This window comes from Periplaneta americana, chromosome 1, assembly GCF_040183065.1.
Source record: "Periplaneta americana isolate PAMFEO1 chromosome 1, P.americana_PAMFEO1_priV1, whole genome shotgun sequence".
In the NCBI taxonomy this organism is placed as follows: domain Eukaryota; kingdom Metazoa; phylum Arthropoda; class Insecta; order Blattodea; family Blattidae; genus Periplaneta; species Periplaneta americana.
Window position 1 is genome coordinate 196,901,636 of NC_091117.1, and position 25,946 is coordinate 196,927,581.

A 25,946-nucleotide genomic window follows, 5' to 3' on the forward strand; every position below is an offset into this window, starting at 1 on the left:
TAATTAAAATAGGACATTTGATCCAGGGAACATTCGTGTTTGATAGAAGGATAAATCGTTTAATATGTTACTTAATTTAAATTGCATCCAAATAATTAAAATGCGATCATTTTGGTCCAGAGACACTCACTTGGTGCAATGACAATTCCTTTAAGATGTTTCTTAATTTTTATTACATGCAACCATAGTTTAATGAAGATTGACATCATTTAGATTTAATGTGTATATTTTATTTTACTTGTTATAGGTTTCCATTGAATTATGGTAATAACTTAATTTTAACCCTTGTTTTCTACATATTCAGTAAATGGCACTTGGTCCACTATGGTTCTGAACCCTTCAAATAACTTAAATTATATTATATAATATTACATATTATATTATATTATATTATATTATATTATATTATATTATATTATATTATATTATATTATATTATATTATATTATATTATATTATATTATATTATATATTATATCAGAAGTTACTGTAATAACATTATAGCATTATGTCCATCTAGAGAAACTACACTTTCCAATGGTGAAATAATAATTAATTATACAAATCGGTTAATTTAGCTTCCGATATTACTTCATACAAACACAGAAACATTCTCTGTAGGCTATCTTTCATAGCTTTCGATTGTTGCTGGCCAAGGCCCCTTATAGACGAAGTCATTTGTTTTTTAATTCATTACACGGCCTTAGATGGCAGTTATTTTAATTTTAAAACTCATTTATCTCATTAAATATCAGTCCTATCAAAATTTTTGAAGGAATAAAACTTATCGCAAATTATTTGCAAAGAAACTTTTGTTATGTAACATTTTTCACAAAAATCAATAATAGGCGAGATATTTCGATTTAATTGAGGCCCCCTTATAACCCCCCTTTTAAATAATGTATTTTGAATGCCATATATCTTAAAATCTAAGTTACAACGAACTTAATTTATATTCCAATTTTCATCGAAATCCGTTCAGCCATTATCGCGTGAAAAGGTAACAAACATACAGACAGACAGACAGACAGACAGACAGACATACATACAAACAAAAATTTCAAAAAAGCGATTTTCGGTTTCAGGGTGGTTAATTATATATGTTAGGACCAATTATTTTTGGAAAATCGAAAATTACCAGAAAAATTTCTGCTACAGATTTATTATTAGTATAGATTTTGTAATTTGTAAGGATTTTCGAAAGTATTTTGTATTTAAATACATAAAATTGATGTATTTTGTATTTCAAATACTCAAAATACTTTTTTTCTTCTTTTTGTTCTTCAAGTTTTGGATTTGGATATGAAGAATGAACTTTTGTCTTACTTGCCTACCCATTTCAAATGTGCTAGCCATACACTTAGTTTTCTTGCCACAACTGATTTCCTTAATGCCATGAAGAAATCTCCAAGAGCATCAAGGATCCATCACCCAACACTTGCTACATGTTTAGCATTATGGAATGCGTCTAGGAGACCCAAATACTCAGAAATTATATCAGATTTCTTGAAATATTCATTAAAGTTTCCTTGCCCAACTCGACTGAATTCTCTTTATGACTCAATCTCTCAAATATTGCAATTCAAACATGATATAAACAGTATATGTGAAAAACTGGGATTGCCAACCTTCAAAGATGTTGAGTTTCAGTACCTTGAAGAATATTGTGCAGTTCTGAAACCCATTGCTGTAGCCCTTGATTTAACGCAAAATGAGAAGACGTGCTATTACAGCCAACTTTTGTCCACATTAATTTCCCTTAAAAACATATTAAATATTGTTACCTAGTAATCTACGCCATCTATTCAATCCTAATAAGTTCACTTTCATCAAGATTTAAAGCGATGTTTGATCTGATCCCAGAAGCAAATCGAGCTATTTTGGCAGCTTGCTCCACCCATCATTGAAGATGAGATGGCTACCTGACACTACCTCACCAAATGATAAGAAGAGGACACAGAATATGTGTGTGAAATCAGCTGAGCAGTTGTCTGCTAGATCTTTGGTCAGTTCAGACAATGAAGACGAAAACAATTTTTATGTTTTCAACTCAAGTAAAACAGACTTTGAAGAGCAAAAAGAAAAGAACTTGTCTGCTGTGGAGTATGAGCTCGTACAATTCTTCAATGGCAAAGGGACAACCCTGTGCACTCTAGAGAATTACCCAACAGTGAAACAAGCTTTTATAAATATAATACAAGTTTGTGTTCCTCTACGCCTGTAGAAAGATTGTTCTGGTTTGCAGGATTTATTCATTCACAAGCAAAGGGGATCGTTATCTGATGAACTTTTTGAGGAACTGGTTGTTTGGAAAGGGAGTAGTAATTATTCATATGTAGCATAATTTCATTGCTGACTGGGAAAAGGAAGAATCTTCAGTTACAGTGTTTATATAAAACTTCGAGGTAAAAGTAATGTTAATATAATATTTTAGATTTTCAGTAATATTCTTATTTATTTAGGCCTATATATTGTATCGAGTATTTGAAATACAAAATGTATTTTGAGTATTTGAAATACAAATGTATTTTGGTTAATTTTTTAAAAGTATTTTGTATTTGTACTTCAAATACAATTATTTGAAGTATTTTGTATTTGTATTTGAAATACTTGGATGTCAGTATTTTGCCCAGCCCTGAATATCAGTTTGTATCCGCTTGATTATTTGCATCTAATTTTTTTTTTTTTTAAATGGCGGATACTTCTCTTCGTCATTATTTATTATCAGTCAATTTATCCACTGCGAAATGTCCATTGCAAAAATGTCATTACTGTCAGTACCAAAAATGTCTCCAGTCATCAAAATTACAGTATTAAATATGTCCACAGTCATTAAATGACCATCATCGTAAGTACCCATATATGTTAAATGTCCAGTATCACAGTCGTTAAATGGCCAGTATCTTAAATGTCCATACATGTTAAATGTCCAGTATCAAAAATGTTCACAGTCTTTAAATGGCCATTATCAAAGATATCCGGAGATATTACTTGCATGGTATTGTGAATTCAGAATAATATTTATTAAATGTAAATTAATAGTTTAACAATGAAATGTAGACTAAATTTACAATATTCTGTAACTTTACTAATTTTATTTTCTAGAGTATGCCATTAGGAAAGTTCAGGATATCAGAGAGGGTTTGGAATTGAATGGGTTACATCAACTGCTTGTCTATGCGGATGATGTGAATATGTTAGGAGAAAATCCACAAACTATTAGGGAAAATACGAAAATTTTACTTGAAGCATGGATAGACAGACAGACAGACAGACAGACAGATAGAAAGCTAGCTACTTTATTGCTTGGACATAAATAAATTATGCATTAGCAACGTCAATATAAATAAAATCAAACAAAATTGTTTGCCAAGTTAAAATATTCGTTAATGCTATACAAATTGTGTTCATATAATTTTCTTTTAATTAACGATTTCAATGAATCGTAATTTAAATTTTTAGTTGAGTTAGGTAAGTTATTATAAAACTTCAGAGACATATAATAAAAACTGTTTTGTGTAGTCTTGTATCTGCATAAATCAAGTCTTATATCATTACAACTTCTCGTATGGTGTTCGTGAAAATCCAAGTTCAAAGGGAAATTATCAATATTCACTTTGGTATATAACAAACACTGCAATACATATAGCTATGGAAGAGTGAGAATTTTACAGGATTGAAATAATGGTTTACAATGTTCTTTTGGTCCAACACCACAAATAATTCTCACTGCTTTCTTCTGTAATTTAAAAATATTAGAAGATGAACTATGGTTCCCCCATAATAAAACACCATATTGAAGATGATTATGAATATATGAAAAATATACAAGGCTTGGAAATAAATCTCGAAAAGGCAAAGTATAGACTATGATTATGTCTCGTGACCAGAATATTATGCAAAATGGAAATATAAAAATTGGAAATTTATCCTTTGAAGGGTGGAAATATTCAAACATCTTGGAGTAACAGTAACAAATATAAATGATACTCGGGAGGAAATTAAAAGCAGAATAAATATGGGAAATGCCTGTTATTATTCGGTTGAGAAGCTTTTGTCATTCAGTCTGCTCTCAAAAAGCTGAATGTTAGATTTTATAAAACAGTTATATTACCAGTTGCTCTGTATGGTTGTGAAACTTAGACTCTCACTTTGAGAGAGGAACAGAGGTTAAAGGTGTTTGAGAATAAGGTGCTTAGGAAAATATTTGGGGCTAAGAGGGATGAAGTTACAGGAGAATGGAGAAAGTTACACAACACAGAACTGCATGCATTGTATTCTTCACCTGACATAATTGCGAACATTAAATCCAGACGTTTGAGATGGGCAGGGCATGTAGCACGTATGGGTGAATCCAGAAATGCATATAGAGTGTTAGTTGGGAGGCTGGAGGGAAAAAGACCTTTGGGGAGGCCGAGAGGGAACAGTTTATGGAAGGCTGCAATGTCTAGAAAACGAGTCCTGTCATGAAAGAAAAATATTTTTACCGTCACTCTGGAGGCCTGAATCTAATCCCTGGGAAGATCCACTTTGCTGGGTAATTGCGTGGAAAGGTTGTTTCTGCTGGTTGCAGATTACGGCGGCCATCATGCTGCCCGTCTGAGTCGTGCCTGTGACGGCAGGACTTTTGATAGCACTGTACCTAACCTAAAAACAGAAAAAAATACAAATATTTTCTTAATAATTCAATTTTGTTTCGTATGTTTTACTAAATTACTGTACTTTTCGTGTTGCAATCTGACTTACAGGCATCATGCTTTGGCGCACATTGCGTTCAGGGTGAACGAGGATTATGTAGAGCTTTGGTGAGAAGAGACACGCGAGCGTAACACTCGCTGAGAGGCTTATTGTTACTGACATGCTAGTGATTCTGAGTGGCACGTGATTTCCTGTTCCAAAATAGAGTGGTACGAAAGCCAGCCAGATCACACATGTTGTATACATGGTGAAACCTGTCAAATGAAAATGAAAATATGTATGCGTAAGTTACAATGTAGTTGTAATACTGGGTGTTCATTTCAAAGTGTGTCATGACGTCACTGTTGTGAGTCAGCGATTTGAAGCAAGTTTCAGCTTTTATGTCAGAGAAGTTGCCTATTAATCAAGGCGTTCAATCTGAACTTGAGAACATGTACGGTATAACTTGAACGTTGTAGCAACAGATGGCAGTGTGTACGGTCTGTATGCTACCATAACCTCTTTCGAACTGTGTTTTGCGCTGGCAAGTCATCGCAGGGTATTTGTTATCATCGATTGTGTACGGCAACATTCCACAACACAAATCAAATGCTCCATGTCCATGTTGACCGTCGAAGTTAATGTCAACAAATACATAAGTAATCGTCTTAACCCTCTCCCCATATCCCGACAGTAACAAAAAATCTCACCTCAGTACATGTTTCCAAACAGTTCACATTCCTGCCACTACCGGCGTTACCGTACATATCGGTACGTACTCTTCAGAACGAACGCCGTACTTGTTAGGCTACTTCTCTGGCATATAAGTAATACACCTCTGCGGAAGTGTAGGAAGATTGAATTCTCTAGGCTCATTGGCTAGCCACATGACGGCATACAGCGAGCTATGACACATTTTGAACTGAACACGCAGTAGAACATAGTTGGTTTATGCAGTCTTGAACAAAACTGTCAATTCACTGTTAAGATGAATTATTGTTAACTAAGTAGAACAATACTGAATTTACTGTTAAGATGAATTATTGTTAACTAAGTAGAACAATACTGAAAGTAATAAGGGAATTGCATTTGAAATGTTTCAAAGCAAATTTAGGTACATTTTGAATATGCGTGTGAACTGGGAGTGCAAAATTATTAACATAAATTAACTTTTGAGTTGGATACCAGCCTACCGAACTCCCAGACTCAACGGCCATGGTTCATATGAAAAACAATTATGAGCATGATGATTATGACGACAAAATGCTGACGTTTGTGGTGGTGGTGATAATACAGTACGTGGTAATGATATAATAATAATAATAATAATAATAATAATAATTCATTTATTGATATTTATGTGCTGGACAACAGCCATTGGCCAATAAAAGTTCAGCACAGTGATACAATTGATACATTAAAATGAACAACTACGGTACAAATTAAATATATGAGTTAACAACAAAATAAAGAACATAGATTACAATAATAATAATAATAATAATAATAATAATAATAATAATAATAATAATAATTCATTTATTGATATTTATGTGCTGGACAACAGCCATTGGCCAATAAAAGTCCAGCACAGTATTACAATTGATACATTAAAACGAACAACTATGGTACAAATTAAATACTTGAGTTAACAACAAAATAAAGAACATAGATTACAATAATTAATTTACAAGAATCAATACTATAAATTACTAGGGAAAGGAGTTGATTCGTACTACAATTTGTGTATAAGGATTATGCAAATAATATTAGCAAAGACATTGCCATATTCTAATACTTCTATACATTGAATGGATCGAAATCGCCTACATGTAAGTTAGCATGTTTAATACATCTGGAGACCGGCGAGGAAGATTTAGAATTTCTAATATAGAAGAATTTGTGATGTCTCATGTCCTTCATAGGATTATGAAGGCTGACACTGTTTAAGAAAGATTGACAATGTCACCTTTAAGGACCTTACATAAGAATAACCAGGCCTAATCGAGATCATGACATTATAATAATAATAATAATAATAATGATAATAATAATAATAATAATAATAATAATAATAATAATAATAATATTTTTTTTAGTTTTGTTCATTCTACTGAAAATTGAAAAAGGAATTCCATTGCAAAAGAAGAGTGTAACTATCAGTATTGTTCAATTGTTTTATCATATAATTATTTCTTGGTGTTTGACAGCTGGATACATTAAGAAGATTGACTGACTGATTGATTGATTGATTGATTAGTAATATTAAAAGGAAACAGCCAACCATTATTATTTCCGTTAAGAAATAAGCTGTTGTAAAGAGTGGGTGAAGAAAGAATGATGCTGAAACTGATCAGGAAGAGAAAATGAATTGGTTGGGTTACTGGCTGAGAAGAAACTGCCAACTGAAGGATGCACTGGAAGGAATGATGATGATGATGATGATGATGATGATGATAATAATAATAATAATAATAATAATAATAATAATAATAATAATATCTATTTATTTATTCTGGCGAAGTTAAGGCCATCAGGCCTTCTCTTCCACTTAGCCAGAAACAAAAGAAGCTGATACAATTTTACAGACTAATATTTAAAGAACACTAATAAAAATTTATATAGTTAAGTCAAGTAAAATAATGCGGACATACTAAATAATAATTACAAAATAATATAAGGCTAGAAGTTACACTCAATGAATATGCAGGCGGTAAGTGAACCAATATTACAAATTACAAGAATAACAAATTCAAATGTAAATTATAACTATACAATACTGAGGAAAATTACATATATAAGTTACACATATACACACAAAGGAGAATTAAACCTGAATACTGGTCACGTGTTTAAACAATTCACTTTTAAATTGCAATATCGTTCGACAGTTCCTGAGGGAGCTGGGTAGGGAGTTCCAGAAACGAATTGCTGAATGGTGAACGAGAGAAGAGTTCGGGGCAGAAGAAGATATCAGATGATAGACGACATTAAGATATATGGATAATATGCGGAGACTGAGAGGAAGGCAGAAAATAGGAAAGATTGGAGAATACTGAGTTTGCAGTAAAAACCTGCCCGTATTTAGAAAACTATGAATGAATAAATAAATGAAGTTTCATGAGTTCTAGCATAATAAATGTCAATGTTTTTAATACGTACCAATGTGTTTGGATTCATTAAATGCCTCCGGTATCTTACGCGTAAGAACAGCATATATCGTGCAGACAACGATGAGTACTATGGGATAGCCAAACGCTATCATATATGAAGCATCAATATGAGAGGAGCAGACGAGGTGATTATCCTCTCTTGTGGGGTAATGATGCACTGCTCGAGGTGGAGATACCAAGATCCACACTCCGTTTATGAGGACCTGAGACAATAAACATGGTCTAAGTCAATTTTTGTAATTTTTTTATTATTTACACCTTGTGATACATTTCAGTAGTATACATTAATACATCAGTTGTTAGGACCTAACTCCTAACTATTTAACAAATTCAACTGGTAGCTTTATTTCTGTTCTAGGGGTATCGGCTAGCGATTATATTTGGGCCTATTGAAAATGTCTGGTTGGGCAATCAGTTCCGTCTAGGTCCTTACCAATAGTATCTTTTTAAAATGTCCAAACCACAACGTCCACTCATCCAAAATGTCTGGATCCGAAATATCTGCTCATCCAAAATGTCCTGCCTGTTACTTTTTTTTTATCTATTACAATTAGATTGAATAGAGAGTAGAATTTAGACATATTTTTATCCTGTATTGTTATTACATCACTAAACTTGTAAGTTTTTAGAAGTTCTCAGAGACGAACAAGCAGGGGCGGCTTTTGGGGCAGTGCCAGTATGCCATAGCACCACCAATGAAAGAAACAAAAAATAATATCCTAAAAAGGAGTTGTAATCGTTTATTTCTACACATTTTATTCGTATTTCATCTGAACAAACACGCGCACAGATCGGGACGCACTCTTCCAATGTTTCTCCGAATGTTGGAGCCAGTTTGGTGTGGCACTGTCTATGTCCATATAACACTGTACAAAAGGCTACTGATTCTAGTTTATATGCGTTTCTTATGGCAGAAACTGAGCCGAATTCAATTTGACTCAGTAGTTAACATTTCACCCGCTGGAGCACAGTAATGCAGAAATTTCACTAGATGGCAGGATTGTTGGAGACATTAGGCAGGGAACAATCAAGCGCAGGCTTTCAGGAAAAAAACACAAGTTAAAATTCCGCGTCAAATCTTAATGTAATGTTACCAATTCAAAACTAATGCACACAACTAGGATTTGAATGTGTAAATTATTATCCATTTAACTATATTGAATGCAGAGATAGTTAGGCATGGTTCTTTTTAGAATTTTTTTTTTTTCATATTATGTAACACTATTTGTTAATTTTGTGTAATATTTGTTTTATTTCGCGATAACTAATTATCACTACACTGTTATTAGTGTTGAGGCTTTTGTTATCAATACACGAGATCTATGCAGGACATGAACATGTGTTATTATGTGCCTTGGATTCATCGGCCTGTTTAAACAAAGTGCAAACGTGTTAATTTATTATCTATATCATTGTTCATCTCGTGTGTTTTTGCCAGTAATTTTACTAGTTATAAAAGTTATTTGTATTTGACTAAAAATGCTGTGAAAGTTTTTCATTATCTGTATTTGTAAATTTCGTTATTAGTTTCGGAAATGTTATTGTAACTGTTACTAGATGCATTATTAACTGGACACCTGGTAAAATAGCTGATTTAATTTATGTGTTTTATATAACATAATGTAAACGTGAACTGTGATTATCATCTTTCTACTTGGGTGATTTGCGTGCAACCACTTTTTTTTTTTCCATTTTTGGCACCACTACCAGAATGCCTCACCGGCCGCCACTGCAAACAAGAAAGTAATTAGGAAGTCATTACCTAACTTTTAGGTCGTCAAACCCAAGTCTGTCCCATTTCCAGTATTATGTATAGTATCCACAGCACGGTGTGTTCTCAGATTGGAGAGAGAGAAGATAGCCTCCAGATATGGAGGGTAGCTGCGAATATATTGAATAAGCAGTTGCAGACAGCCGATAGGGGGTGGTTCTCCAGCTTGCAGGTTGGGCAAAGGGCTAACAACTGATCACCGTAAAAAAAAAATAGCTTGTTACGAAACCACAACATAAGCCTTGGAATGAGACTGGTTCTTTGGCGCGACCACAGCAAAGGAATAAGGTTATGAGATTTGGTACTTGAAATGTAACTAGTTTTTACAGAACAGGAAGGGTAACATTAGTAGCAAAACAACTAGCTAGATATAGAATAGTCTTGATGGAAGTACAGGAGGTTAGGTTAGATGGGAATGGCATTTCACAAATAAGAGATTATTTGTTGTAGACCTATTATGGGGAAGGAAACAACAATCAATTAGGAACAGGATTTTTTATCCATAAGGACATGTAGCATATATGGGCGAATCCAGAAATGCATATAGAATCTTACTTGGGAGGGCCGGAGGGAAAAAGACCTAGAGACGAGACGTAGATGGGAGGAAGGTGGGATATGATGGTAGGGACTGGATTAATCTTGCTCAGGATAGGGACCGATGGTGGGCTTATGTGAGGGCGGCAATAAATCTCCGGATTTCTTAAAAGCCATTTGTAAGTATGTATTTATAGTACATTCGAAATCAAGCACTTGTTGCTGAAATTGTGAGCAAGTATGAAGAGTACAAGAATATTAATAACTAGAGCCCAAATTTTATGTAATTACATATTCTGTTCCTATACATGTAGTTATAAGAAAAGCTAAAATGTTCAGACATTACTGAAGTAACGAAATGAATTTAACATTTTGCAAAGAACCACTTGGACAGCACAAAAATTATCTAAATGGACACTATGACCAGGATTAATACTTTTTCTACGAAACAAGATGTCCGCTCGGAAATTATCGATCAGACCATGTGTTCTTGAAGTGGGTAGTCGTAAAAATTTACTTCACAAACTCATGACAACGTGAACTGAAGAGGATTAGCAATCATTAACCTAACCGTAATAGAATTCCAAAAAATATTTCTCTCTTTATGCTCTCTTTTCTCTTTATCTTTTTTTTTTTTTACCTCACGCTCTATTTTGTCATGATATTTTTCTCACAACTGCACGATTTTGCGATTTGCCAAAAAAAAATTTAAATTACGGTAATAATTAATTACAATTTTTTAGTATGTCTGTTTTCTGTTTAGGTATGTGTATGTACGTATGCATGTATGTATGAATGTCTTTTCTCACGAATCAAACATTATGTGGCTATCTCACAGTCAAAAACTGAATATACTATCTTCACAAAAAGATATAGTTTAAAAAACTATAAACCTCACATTTATTTGAATAATCAAGAAATTCAGTACAATCCAGCTCCTAAGATCCTAGGATTAATTTTTGAGGAAAAACTTTTATGGAAAACACATTTAACCAATGTTGCTTCGCAGTGTCTACCACGATTAAATCTCTTGACGATCATAGCTAATAGGAAATGGGGATCAGATATCACGACAATGCGTCTGTTTTATAATGCTTATATACGATCAAAATTGACCTATGGATGCGAAATATGGGGAGGAGCATCAGGAACTCATGTACAAAAAATTTCTGTTCTTCAAAACTCAGCCTTAAGATTATGCCTAGGAGTGCCAAAAACCACATCAACTGTTGCCCTAGAAACTGAATATAATATTCAACCAATCAGACACTATATATTACAAAAGGATCTAAAAATACATTTAAAATTGCAAGCCTCATCCAAATCTCAGACGTTCTTCAAACTGTCAGATGATAGCCTGTGTAATTTCTATAAAATAATAAAAGAAGAAATACCAATCTATATCACAGAAACACTCATTGCTAAAACTCCAGTAGTGAACGAAATTCCTCCATGGAAATGGGTGATTCCAGAACATAGCATACAAATTCCAGGAAACCATTCCAAAAATGATCCTCCATACATTCTTAAGTTAGATGCCATGGAACTACTCTGCAGCACATATAAGGATCACCTTCAAATTTATACAGATGGATCTCTAAATTCTAATAATGGGACATCAGGAGCAGGGTATTATATTCCAAAATATCAAGAAAGTTATTTCATACCATGTTCATCCTCCTCCAGTCTTGACACTGAATTGCTAGCTATTGATGCTGCTCTTCAGTGTGTTACTCAAATTTCTGAAAAATCTATTTGCATACTTACCGATTTCAAGGGGGCTATATTCAATATAATTAAATATATACCAAACCTATACACACATAGAATTATTCCACTTCAGAAACAACTAAGTAAACTAAAAGAACTCCAAAAGGAAATAACATTTCAGTGGATAACTAGTCATTGTGGTATACCTGGAAGCGAGCAAAACAGGCAACATATTTGCAACCAAGACCTCTTCAAGTGATATCCAGTGCTTTTGCTTCAGTAAAGTCTCATTTTACAAACCTATGGATCAATAATTGGCTCTCTTCTGACAAAGGAAAAATTTTACAGTCTGTTCAAAAGAAACCAAATGATCTGGAAATGTACAAAAACTTGCCCAGACATGTTCAAACATTTTTAACAAGAGCCAGAACAGGTCACATTGTCACTCAATTGTACCTACACCGATTTCACATTTCTGATAATCCTACTTGTCTGTGGTGTAATAATTATGATGAAGATCTGGAACACATTCTTCTCTATGTCCATCCATAAACCACAAAAGAAGTAAATTAAAATCATCAGTACCGGTTGCAGAAGACACAGCCCTGCAGTAACTTATATATTGACTACACCCCACCTCTGGCTACTAGCAACAGGCGTCTATAATGAACACCGATCAAAATACCCCTCATTTCTCTTGAAAAACAACAACTGAATAGACTACAGTGGACTATATGTTGTCAGCAAACAGCTGGAAACATTAAGAAGATTGATTGATTAGATATGTGTATGTACATATGGATGTATATCTTTTCTCACGAATCAAACATGATGTGGACTATATTTATGGCTCCCTTGTAGGTTATTTGGTTCATAGAACATTTCAGTGAATGATTTTCAAGTAGCTGCAATCCAAAATATCTGGGACAGTACATTATTTCTGTTTGTTTTCCCTAGCTATGACGAAAGTGTAATGATTTGTAATTATGTGGACAAGAAAATGGTAAGAGAAACACGAGAACTATTAAAGTGTCCTCCCCACAACAGTCATCCTACCATCAATTTCCACTTGCATGTGAATTTGGTTACTTGGTGTGGAAATATAATGGTCTAGCAATCTGACTGTTGCTGAAATTTTTGGATTTATAGCATACTATACTTCATACATGCATTTAGTTTCAAATTTGCCACTAGGTGGAATAGTTATCAGTCACCTCTTTCCTGTGCTTGTCAAGCTCCTGACATCTCTTGGGGCATACAGAAAGCATAAGAATATCGATTTAATCATTCATTCTTAAACTTAACATACCTAATGTCTATATTCAATTCATTGCTAAATACTTATACAACAGAACCTTCGGAGTTCGATGTGGAACATCACTTTCAAGTTCTCGAGTCATTGAAGCTGGGATTCCTCAAGGATCAGTTCTGGGACCTACTTTGTACTCCATTTACGTACAAGATCTTCCAAAGAAACCTGAATGCTTACATATGCTCTATGCAGATGACACAGTTCTCTATACAAGACATTATATTATTATTTTCGCCTGTCAACAAATGCAAGCAGCTCTTGATTTACTTACGCAATGGTTTGCAAAATGGCGAATAAAGATTAATGGAACTAAGTCACAGGCAGTGGTTTTCACTAAAAGATTCTCACACTTACCAGAAGAACTCACAGTTCAACAACAAAACATACCTTTTAATTCGGCTGTAAATATCTCGGCGTTTATCTTGATAGAAGACTGACTTACAGACAACATATAAATTTAATCAGAGACAGAGCTTCTCAATGTTTCTTGCTGCTGTATCCTCTTTTCAAAAGTTGCATCTCTCTTAAAGTCAAAGTTTTATTATGCACTTGTCTGATCCGTTCATATATGTTATATGCTTGTGAAATTTGGTCAAATACTCATATACGTCATATTAAAAGACTGGATGGAATACAAAGATCAGTATGCAGGACAATCACGGGAGCAGACTAGGATATCAGTAACTCTCAACTATATGAGTCACTAAATATAATGTTATTTAGTGATTATATTCAAAATGCACGAACCAAATTTATAAACTCTGTAAGAACACATCCAAATCTATTGCTCAATAGTTTAGTAATTTCTCGTGTTTAATGAATGAGTGATTTCTTGTAAAACACTTCACTCTTGGTGAAAGTGTTTGAATGTAAATTGTATTTTTTATACTGAATCATTTACTATGTTACATACATCTTGTAAAAGGCATGAGTCCATTTTGCGACCTGGTACTTAAATAAATATACATTTCTGAAAAAAAAAAAAAAATCATTACAATGCGTGTTTCAACTATTTGTAAATGAAAATGGTGACCAGCCACTGAACATCAAGGCACCGTAGGACATGTTTTCGAAGTAAGTACACAGTAAACGTTATATTTTAAGACGGGGAAAAAAATTATATAAGACATATATGCAGAGACCCATACTACAGTACAATATGCCTGCATTTGTGTCCTAACTGTAACCTGCAAAATTTTTTTCAGCATTTTTCCTTATTTCAGTGACTTTTTTTTAAGTGCAGTATTATATTGAACTTTAAAAATAAAAATAAAAAATGTCTTAAGACTTAGGAGGATATAATGTTGCATTATATATTGCATACCTGAACACCCACAAGTGCACTGCATATGAAGAGCTGTGATCGAGGAGATATGAAGCTGGGTCTTTTGGCTGTTCTCTTGCCTGCGTTGAATATCCTGGCTATGCGGTTGGTTTTTGTTAATAATGCAGCGTATACAACAGTGAAACAAAAACCTGCACCAAACCTAGAAAATAACAACATATTTAATTTATTACGGAAATTTAACAATGAGTATTGCTATCATTTAAGACTTAGGTACGAAGTAAACAATACAGGATGATTAGAATGGGCAGTGAGACTACTGACAGCTGAAAATATCTCAACGTAAAGAGATTTTGTTTGGACATTATAACCTTTTCGTGAAATACACACAAAGCACTACTGTGTTAGACATCTTCAGTTAAGAAGGTACCGGTAATCAAGAGGAACTCTATTGGCTAACTGTTGCATCGCTATTAGTAGATGGGTACATACTTTTCTTTCCACTTTCATGTTCAGAACATTCTTTCGCATAACAATCTTGGTGCATTGCTTCATGAAGAAGTTTATAGTACTGCTTGTTGTTTTCTCATCCATAAACCTAATCGTGTGAAATTTATCTACAACGTTATTTACCATCTAACATATGAGGCGTGTTCTTAAAGTAAGTTCTGTTTTCAATTATAGCCGTCGCATCGCTGCACTTGTTATTTTGTGAATGCTTGTTTTCTTCTTCAGCCCTCAGGCAAGCTGTGCATGCAGTTTCAGAGCTTCAGTCCGTGTGTGTGGTTAGTTGTGATCAGTAGAGAGAGCATTTGGTGTACGTAAACCGTTAACTGATACACGCACTATATTGTAATGTATTAGGTAGCAAGGAAGGGAGGGGGGGAATGTCATCGTGTCGCTACAATAACAACGACTGGAGTACAGTTCCTGCAGCAAATTATTTATCTTTATTATTCAGTAATTTCACTTTATAATATTAAATAACCTTTTTTATATTGTGCATTTAATTACAATTATCTGACACATGGGTGTTTCAGTTTTTTAAATGGAATATTTGCCCTAACGAACTTGTGGCACAAGTCTTGGTAAAAATCACATTCCATATTTGAGTAGCTTCGACTTTTTTCGAATTCAACAATTTAAAACATTTCTTGTCTCTTTTAGAGTTGTAGTGTTTTTGTACATGGTGTGTCATATTACTCAGTAGATCGACTCTACATACCTTGCATGTAAGTTTTTCACCATCCGTGGAAAAGTGCTGCGATCCGAACTCCCCAACAAACAGGTGCAATTGTACATGCCGAGGCTTCTTTTCTTTTAGCATATAGTAAACTATGTTGTAATGTAAAGGCAAATGTTTTGCACTTACGGTAAACATATGTAGGACAAATTAAAAGGACTGCAATAGGAAAAAAAAGTAAATACAGGAAATAGTGTAGAAGGACCAATAAAGAAGAATATAAAAAAAAAGACACGAAATTCAAATACGCCAGGAAATGCACAGGTATTGAAAACTATCTAAGACAGCACGTGTAACATCAGAGAGCTCAGCGCATACAATGACTGTACCTTGTAGGTAAGACCCCTTCCCCCACCTCGTGACGTAATCAAAGTTCTCGGTATAGTAAACTTGTGTCCACTGATAACGTACCCCATCTGCTCTCTTTGGTGATCAGTTGAAATGTTTAAAGTGATCGAGCACCCCACCGACTGTGAGATGCGGTCTGTTATCTGTTTGTTGAATGCGAGAAACATCAAACCAACTGACATTCATCGTCAACTTTGTGAGGTGTATGGTGATGATGCCATTAGTGATGGAATGGTTAGGAGATGGGTTAGGAAGTTCAATGAGGGCCACGTCTCTGTGCATGACGAGCAGCGTACCGGTCGGCCATCTTTGATCAATGACGATTTGGTGCATGCTGTCGATGAAAAAATTCATGAGGACAGGAGGTTCACAATTTCTTCGCTTTCCTTGAATTTTCCACAAATGTCGCCGAGTGTTCTCTACAACATTGTAACAGATCGATTACGATATCGAAAATTGTGCTCATGATGGGTACCCAAGATGCTCACCGAGGAACACAAAACCAAACGAGCTTCCAGTGCATTGAGATTTCTCATACGTTACAGTGAGCAAGGCAATGAGTTTCTTGACCATATCGTGACAGGTGACGAGACTTGGGTGTCTCACATGACATCTGAATCGAAGCAGCAGTCCATGGAATGGAGGCACACTGCATCACCAAGGAAAAAGAAATTCAAACAAACCATGTCAACACGCAAGATCATGTGCACTGTTTTTTGGGACAGAAAAGGAGTCCTACTCATAGAATTCTTGCCTCGGAGTGAAACCATTAATAGAGAAACCTATTGTCAGACCTTGAAGAAGCTCCATCTCGCAATTCAGAACAAGAGACGTGGGATGCTGTCCGACGGAGTTGTGTTCCTTCATGACAACGTTCGGCCACACACAGCTCGTGACACCCAAAATCTCATCTCGAAATTTGGTTGGGAAGAAATTGACCATCCCCCCTACAGCCCGGATTTGGCTCCGAGTGACTTTCATCTCTTCCTGCACCTCAAGAAGTTCCTCGGTGGTCAACGTTTTGATGGCGACAATGAAGTAAAAACAGCAGTGCGGGAGTGGTTCGCATCAAGGCGGGCGAATTCTACAATGAGGGGATAGAAAGACTTGTGCCACGACTCGATAAATGCCTCAATAATGGTGAAGATTATGTTGAGAAGTAATTGAAGTGTGGGGAATACAATTCAAACAAAAATGGTTTGTAAATATCTTCCCGTTTACTTACTACACCCTTTTGGAACTTACTTTAAGAACACTCCTCGTAGTTTACACCATTTTATATTTTTTTACTATTGCATTAAAGAACTGTAATTAGCAGTTACAGAATCCTGGCTCTGGAAAGAAGGCATTAGTAATGGATGAATGTTGATAATTAGGGACCATATTACTTCAAACTGAAAAATACAGCATGAAATTGGCAAAAGAATACAGAAAAGTTTAAATTACAGTTTAATAAAACATTTAATTGGGAATAAAGATGTACTCATAAAGAGAAAAATGGCAATGTGTAAAACATATTTCATGTGTGTTTCAGAAACCTGGACATACACCATTCAAGCTTCAGAGATGGAAACCCTGCGAGGTATTGTACAGAAGACACGAAGAGACAGGATACGAAGTGACATAATCAGGGAAACTCTGAAGGTTGAAAAATTAACAATACAATTAGAAAATAAGAGATTACATTGGTTTGGGCACCTTAACTCGTATCTTTTCAATATATACATGGATGAAATAATACGCCTTTGGTGTGAGGAGTACAAAGTAGGAATTCAAATATCAAGTTCCATAAGACTAAACACAGTTCTTTTCGCGGACGACCAAGTATTAGTTGCAAACTCCGAAGACAATTTAGAGATGGTATATTTAAACTAAATAAAATCATAGAAGAATATGGCATGAAGATTTCACCAGAAAAAACCAAAATAATGGCATTTGAATCTACAAACCCAATCCGAAGCAAAATTGTTGTTGAAAATGTGATTTTAGAACAGATAAATTCGTTTTCATACTTGGGATGTAATATATCATACGAAGGAGAGAATGATGTAAGCAGAAAAATTAACAAATTTTTACAAATATTAGGACTGCTAAACCATACCCTAAAACCAAGTTTATACAGAAACATTCCAGAATAAAACTATGTAAAACCCTTGCACTACCAACTCTCCTCTATGGAAGCGAAATTTGGGTTCTGAAACAAAGAGATATTAGCAGATTAAGAGCAGCTGAAATGAAATATCTGCGACGAACTGCAGGATACACACTTCTGGACCACAAGAGGAACGAGGATATACTGCAGGAAGTCAACATGCAACCATTAGAAGAAAAAATTACAGAATACAGGAACAGATGGCTTGAACACATTTCTGGCCGGACACCCCAAGAAATGCTAAAATACCACCCTCAAGGACGACGACGACCTGGACGTCCACAGAAACGTCTATTGGATCCTGTATAGCTGAACCGAAACAGGTCAACAATGGCCTAATTTCGTGCCTGGAATATGATGATGATGAAGGTACTAGTATACACTAAAATTTTTTTATGCATTTTCTTCGTACATAGGCCCATTTAGTGTTTTATGCATGAATTGGTCTTCAAAAAGTAGGTGGGTTTCACTTGATGCAAAGCTTGTAGGTCTCATAATTAATTAATTAATCGATAATTGCAGAACATAATTAAAATCATAATAACGCCCATGCAAATTAACCTATATTGATACTTTTTTTGCATTGTACTCCTTATTTATGAGACTAAAGGCCCATTCACAATGAAAATTAAACAGAACTGTAACATAAATACAGAAGTTTGCGGCCAGGTTATCAAATGGGATCATTCACAATGATTCACATAAACAATGCCATTAACATGGTGAATCTTTCTTATGTCCCAGCCACTATAGGAACTTCATAATATATCTTGAAAATGTCTTGGATTTATAGTACTGATTAGTAGAAATTGATGTGATTACTGGGAGAGCTGTAAGCCCACCTGACCCATCCTAAATACGTAGGTACCTTACTTACATACGAAAATCGTCGTGCGTGAACGAATTGCCATATTTCTTTAATGTAACATGGGTTTCAGTGTTGCCAACGTAGTAATAATACTACACACTTAATCAAACCTAATCTTTCTCATAATACTATACACCTAATCAAACCTAACCTAACCTGTCACATAATACTACACACCTGTAGTAACATTTCTCACATTTAGTATCATTTCGTTTTCATGTTTTCTGCCAATCGTGATGATTTCCATCTAGTGGAAGTGGATCGTACTAATATTACTAATTCGAAGAAGACACTATGGCGACTTTCATAATAATTGAATCGCTCCATGCAGAAAGGGCTTCAGTCACAAATTTTGAAAAAACGAGATATCGATGGAAATCATATCTTTATGGATGGTTCCATCAGCCTGTGCGGAAAGGAATTCAGTCCAATGCTTGGAAAGACAGAAACTGAAGCGCCAGGCTGAGAGTTATATGCAGAAAGGAATACAAAGTACAGACTGTTTTCCTTAGTTTTCTCAAAACCAGGTCTAATGGACTGAAGCCCTTTCTGCATGGGGCGATTCAATTACATTTTACATGTTTCGTGATATACTATGTTAATGTAGTAATAATTCTATAAATATGGTACAATAAGATTTGAAATGTGTTGTGGTTGTTTATTTTCTTTATTATTGGGTTATTTTACGACGCTGCATCAACATCTAGGTTATTTAGCGTCTGAATGAAATTAAGGTGATAATGCCGGTGAAATGAGTCCGGAGTCCAACACCGAAAGTTACCCAGCATTTGCTCGTATTGGGTTGAGGGAAAACCCCGGAAAAAACCTCAACCAGGTAACTTGCCCCGACCGGGATTCGAACCCGGGCCACCTGGTTTCGCGGCCAGACGCGCTGACCGTTACTCCACAGGTGTGGACTTGTGGTTGTGATAAAAGTATTAAAAATTGGTTTATAGCGCCACGTTGGCAGTGATAAAAGTGTGCAATATTCGTTCAGTGGCTGGTGGATGCTCTAGATTGACCACAGTGTACATACCGATTATTTAGTCCTGACAGCTCGGCGTCGCGAAAGAGGGGAAGTAATAGGAGTAGTGGGGAGAGCTACGGAGTAGAGATAAGAGTCAACGGTCAGTAAAGAAATGCAGTAGGCTACAGCTTAACTGTACTGGAAACACACAGCTCTACCGCACGCGTGACATCCGATCGCTCTGAATGCAAGCGACTCTCGAACACACCTTGGCGTAACTTAATGAACTCACCTGACCCAGGCGCACATTGTCGGCGACTGTCAGGACTAAATAACCGTACTGTACACAATTGTAGAGCTCTGAAATATACGACAGAATACGAGGAAATGGCGTCGTTGTTATGTTTCCAGGATTACAAAGTATCTTTGCGGTTATGTTTATGTCCCCATCATGAATGATGTGATTTTACCGTAACGATTACATTCTTAAGTTAACGCTTAGGTTATGTTTAATTTTCATTGTGAATTGGCCTTAACTGCTCAACTATTGAGTAATTCACCATTGTTCTCGCCCTTTCATTCAGAACAATACACCATGTTACATGATTTTGTATTCTATTGTTATTTGACATAATGTTGAACCCACCAAAATACGAACGCAGTTTTGAGGGTAATTTGCTAGGAGACGTTGTTGCACATAGGCCAGTTTTACACTAATCCTAAACATCTTATTAAATATTGAACAAGTTCTGAATTATAACCTAAAATAAGACACTTTCCCCGACACTTATTCATAATAAGGTGAAACGAGCAACGCATCTTGTATTTTTGGTCCAGGGGAAAATACTTCGTTTAACCGTGGTCTATATGCAGCGACGTATCCTAGCAAATTACCGTTTTGAGATTCACCTTCTACATACACAAGTAAAAAAAATAAAGAGTTATAAAGCAGTGATAAATACCAGGTGTATGCAGTTCTTTCCCTATTTCATCCCACAACTGATCTTTCTTCCTTAGATTCCTATAATCTTCATTCCTAAAGTCGTATAGCATGGAAAGTCCCCTAACACACAACTGTTCAGTCGCCATTGCCAAAATGAATGCGAATGCGGGACGCGGGAAAACGCTGCTTTCAGCGAACTGCGACTACTTGTTTTTTTGAAAGATGGGACATGACAGGAGCGTTGCGATCGGAAAAACAACTGAATGTCACATAGCGTGGTAGGCCTGTTGCTATGGTAACAAGGGTCGAGTTGCCAAACTTACAGTTTCCACATGGCGAGTGCTTAATAGCTCTATTGCCAACATTTATTGTGCACACAATGTTAGCATTGGCACGTTTCATCTTTGATTCCTGTCGATTTTTCTATTGTTTTGTTACCTTTGCGTCAATTGTCAATGAATGTTTTAACGTCCGCCATCTTAACATCACTTGCTAGCTTTGCATCAGCTGGCAGCATGGTAGTCCATATTGGCAACATAGCACTGTAGTTCCAAGCTCAGCCGCTTAACTGTCATGTCCCATCTTTCAAAAAAACAATTGGTCCTGTAGTACGCTGCAGTCCCGTCACTCAGGCGGGATTGTGTCGCTGCGGTGTGAGTGGATTCATATTTCGCTTCCGCGTCCCGTTAGTGTGAACAGACCTCAACACATTGAATACAACACTTCAAGTTTTCCCCCAAACTCATTAACAAAATATATGACTGCAAAAAAAAAAAAAAAAAAAGCTGGCAACTTCACATCATCAGAGAGTATAGCACATAATATACAGTCACGAAGCTGATTTGTTGAGGTTATTTCTAATGTTACTTATTTAACAACAATACTTTATATTACGAGATTAATGGACTGGAGACAAACAAACCTCTGTATTCCGCAGACGACGTCCGTGGGCCGCAGCACTAGCGCGAACGTGACGCAGTAGCAGAGCAGGATGCCGGTGAGCAATACGTAGCTGAGTTCGCGCCCCGACGCCCTCACCACCGGCGTGTCGTTGTGGCGCACGAACACGCCGCACACGAACAGGGTGATGAGGATGCCTGTCGAGGACAGCGACATCGCACCTATGGCCCAGCCGCTCTCCGGCCGCAGGAATACTTCGGGGATTTCCCGACACAGAACACGTGACGGGTCGGGCACTGTCCCCTGGCGGCAAGTCAAACATTGCGTCTCGTCGTCCGGATGCCGAATCTGAAACAGGTGATTCACTCCATGACAAATGAAGAGTGAATTTGCTACTTTTTCAGGATTTTTATAAATGGAAATACAGTACCATGATGGTACAGAAAGGAGACTTAGGCAGTTAAAACATTATGGAAAGTGAGCTTTATTGATAGAATTTAATTTTTGGAAATTGATTTTGTGGTAAGTAGGCCTAACAATACTGTTAAACATTTTAATATGTTACAAAGTGCGCTAAGTCACTTGACTTAACATGCCTTGGAAAACATGTTGTGAACATGTTTAGTAATAATAATAATAATAATAATAATAATAATAATGATGATGATTTATTTAACCCGGCAGAGTTAAGGCCATACTGCGTTACAAAAAACACTACAATGGTAATATGCATGTTTATTTGAACATTTTGCATTACATGTAAAACTGAAAGTAGACAATGTCTTTAATAATAATAATAATAATAATAATAATAATAATAATAATAATAATAATAATATTATTATTATTATTATTATTATTATTATTATTATTATTATTTTAATATCACATCACAAAGAAATATGTTTATAATAGATGCTACGTAATAGTTTCAAATAACAGAATCTATTGGCCTAATATTACTAAAGCTCACTTTGTAAACATGTTGTTTAGTAATTATGTATGTTTATTTGAACATTTTGCATTACGTGTAAAACTCAAAGTACAGATCTCGGATTTTATCTCTGCCTTTGTGCAACGTCACATTTGCGGTGGGGAAATGAGGGGATGAGAGGAAAGTCGCAATGTTTCTCAATACACTGACGCCCACGTTATAAGATAAACCATTTGAAATTTAACGAGTACCCTGTTGTTATTGTTGATTAGAGCTGAAGAGAATAAAACTACAAAAACTTATTGAGCATTTTATGTAATAGTTGTGTTTGTGTATTAAATTATTTTAATACCCTTCAAGAGAGAACATAAATCATGCTTATTGATTAAATTTAGGAAATTACACAAAATAAGCTGGTTTTCATCCTACAATCAACTGATAATAACAAAAATATAGGTTGTCAGGATATGATAGAAAACAGATGCGAAAGCAAATGAATGAGGTGTATCAAAAATTGAATGCTGATTCATTTTTAAGTATAAAAATATAGGAGTGCCATTTAAAATTTCAAAGTGGGGTGTCTGGGGGTAGGGGTGAAATCTAGAATGCAATTAAGCCTGGTTTCAGATTTCCCCTCAATATCAAAATTGATGTGTTTTTTGTTTAAATTGAATTCAATTTAAATAATTAGTTAGCCTATTTATATTGGGAAGTTTTGAAATGAAACCCCTATATATTCAGTGTTTTATTATTTTAAATATAGTAATGATTTAATACTCAATAGTGTTCGCTCACAAAATTGGATTTCAAAATAGTGTTTTATTATTTTAAATATAGTAATGATTTAATACTCAATAGTGTTCGCTCACAAAATTGGATTTCAAAATAGAATCAAGAGACGTAAGTATAGATTTTTGCCTATTCAATTTGTTCCAGGAAGAGAGTATGGGATACATCAACCTCCGATCATGCAGGAAAGGAAACCATTTCCCTGAGGTGCTACAGCCACCACGCATTACCTGACCGTCCGAGCAACTCTGAATCTATAAACCTCCATTTCCATTTCCCATCACCTCCTTCTTGGAGTGGTGTTTAGTCGCCAGGGACTGAGAGATGTCTTGTAACTTCTAAAGCTGCTTTTTCATGTCTGCTACAGATTTTTACTAAGCAGTAAATGGTGAATGCGTGTACTTAATATATTCACGATACTCTATTCCTTATAATGGTTTAGTTGGAGACATGTCCTCGGGATAATGTAAACAATTTCGTGCTTTTATATCTCTTCGTTATATTTAGTAGTCTTTTTTTTATAATATTGCAGTAGATAACGTCCACCTGAAACTAAAGATGAAGGAAACCATAAAGATATTTCAATTTACGCAAAATACTTTCCACTCCTCAAATTATAAGCAACTGCCAAGATGATTCAAATGTAATGACAGTTTTTCTTGCGAGTAAAGAACTAGAAAGTACAGCTTCTGCCAAAACCTTAAGGACATCCCTTTAAAAGAGATATTCCATTATTGTCCTTATACTTATGTGAAACCCTGTGATGTTTATACAGGGACAAAATGCCTGCGAAAAATGAAGTTGTTTTTACTGCAAACCTATCTCTCTACCTTTCAAACTGTGAGTTATACAACAATTTTTCTGTTATAAAAACGTGTTGAAAAATTTCATTTTGTGCTCTTAGATTAATTAATATTGGGACAGAATTAGATTTTATTTCAAGTAGTTCTTGCACATCGTAATAATCTACTACTTCAAGTCCACACTCACTGGATTTCGACCCATTTCAAGGAAGAAAATCTAATCTTCTTATACTTGTAGCAAACTCCACAGTTGATTACTAAAAATTGAAGCAATAAGCTGATTGATCAGTGTTACCAACTCCAAATGTTATGGTGTAAGTGGCAGTGGAGGTCCAGGGTCAATTTGTCGCTAATTTAAAATGCAAGAAAATTTTAGAAAATGACAATTTTCCCAAAGGAAAATGCGTGAACGAGTTGTCACAAATGTTTAAACAAAAGGATGGAGAAAACAGAACTTGTAATCTTTCGGAAAGGAGGAAGAATAGGAAAAGACGACATAATAACACTCAATGGGGAAAAGCTACGACTGTCAAACTCGTTCAGATGCCTTGGAATTACACTTCAGGCCAGCGGGAAGACCTTTACCTCCCACATAGCAGAAAGAACGGCAGCAGCAATAAAATCTATGCCTAATGTCACTGGACACGGCCATGAAACTGTTTAAGGCCAAAGAACTCCCCGTAATAACATACGGGCTAGAACTGATAGCGGAATACCTAACAAAGAAGCAGTGGACAGACATAGAGAACATGAAAGCGAGGTACCTGAAAAGAGTACTTGGGCTCTCAAAATACACCGCCTCGAGATTAGTATACTTGAGGAAATCAGGCTACAACTAGCGATACAAATGACAGCCCAGCTGAAGGCAGCCATCGACGAGAGGAAAGAAAAAGAGAAGGAGATATGGGAAGAATTCTTCACCACAGATGCAGTAACCAACGATGACTGGAAGGGACCAAACTTCGAGCTCCGCCATCTAGTGACGAGACTAGCGGTACACGGCTTCCACAACAAGATCTGCAGCAACAATCGATACCACGACCCCAGCGACAGCTGTGTGTGTTCGTTATGTGCAAAAATGTGTGAACGATACAATATCCTTCGATGTGGGAAAAGGAAGAAGACTTTGACACAATATAGCAAAGACTAAATAACTAAATACCCATTGGGTGCTCTTTCTCTTTATTATTATTTAAAAGGTAGTATTTTCACAAAAAGCCAGACTGTTTACTTTGCAATCAACATGTTCCAATGAAAATATATCTACTGAATTAACTTCTTTGCGGGTAAAAGCCATTTTGAGACAACTGGAAAACTCGTATGACATTATTTCAAGAAGAAAATGTTACATTCTATATCAGTGGAATCAGTGAGGGAAGTGGGAAAAAACCAGAGGCGGTATGCTACCCCAAGATTTTCCTCTGGCATACCTCGATTTAAAAAAAAAGGCATACCCCCTCCCTTACAACATAGACATACATGATGTATACAATAAATTGTTTCGTGCAGTCAGTAACGCGAATCTTTGAAGCTTACA

General features: G+C 35.5%; 1 protein-coding gene and 1 long non-coding RNA gene across 3 annotated transcripts in view; one reads left to right on the forward strand and one right to left on the reverse strand.

Moving 5' to 3' along the window:
• The window catches only part of LOC138706291 (uncharacterized), a 127,686-nt gene extending 109,846 nt beyond the window's left edge, over window positions 1–17,840 (forward strand). The window contains exon 3 of the long non-coding RNA XR_011333950.1: window positions 17,588–17,840. This is a non-coding gene — a long non-coding RNA (uncharacterized lncRNA). The remainder of the gene's footprint in view (window positions 1–17,587) is intronic.
• mtt (mangetout) overlaps window positions 1–25,946 on the reverse strand; it is a 523,315-nt gene that overhangs the window by 1,665 nt on the left and 495,704 nt on the right. For both annotated transcript variants that reach the window (XM_069835394.1, XM_069835387.1), the window contains 5 exons: window positions 21,906–22,231; window positions 14,502–14,664; window positions 7,840–8,053; window positions 4,747–4,952; window positions 4,488–4,647 (listed from right to left, as the gene is read on the reverse strand). In XM_069835394.1, the coding sequence (XP_069691495.1) occupies window positions 4,488–4,647; window positions 4,747–4,952; window positions 7,840–8,053; window positions 14,502–14,664; window positions 21,906–22,231 (1,069 nt within the window). The remainder of the gene's footprint in view (window positions 1–4,487; window positions 4,648–4,746; window positions 4,953–7,839; window positions 8,054–14,501; window positions 14,665–21,905; window positions 22,232–25,946) is intronic.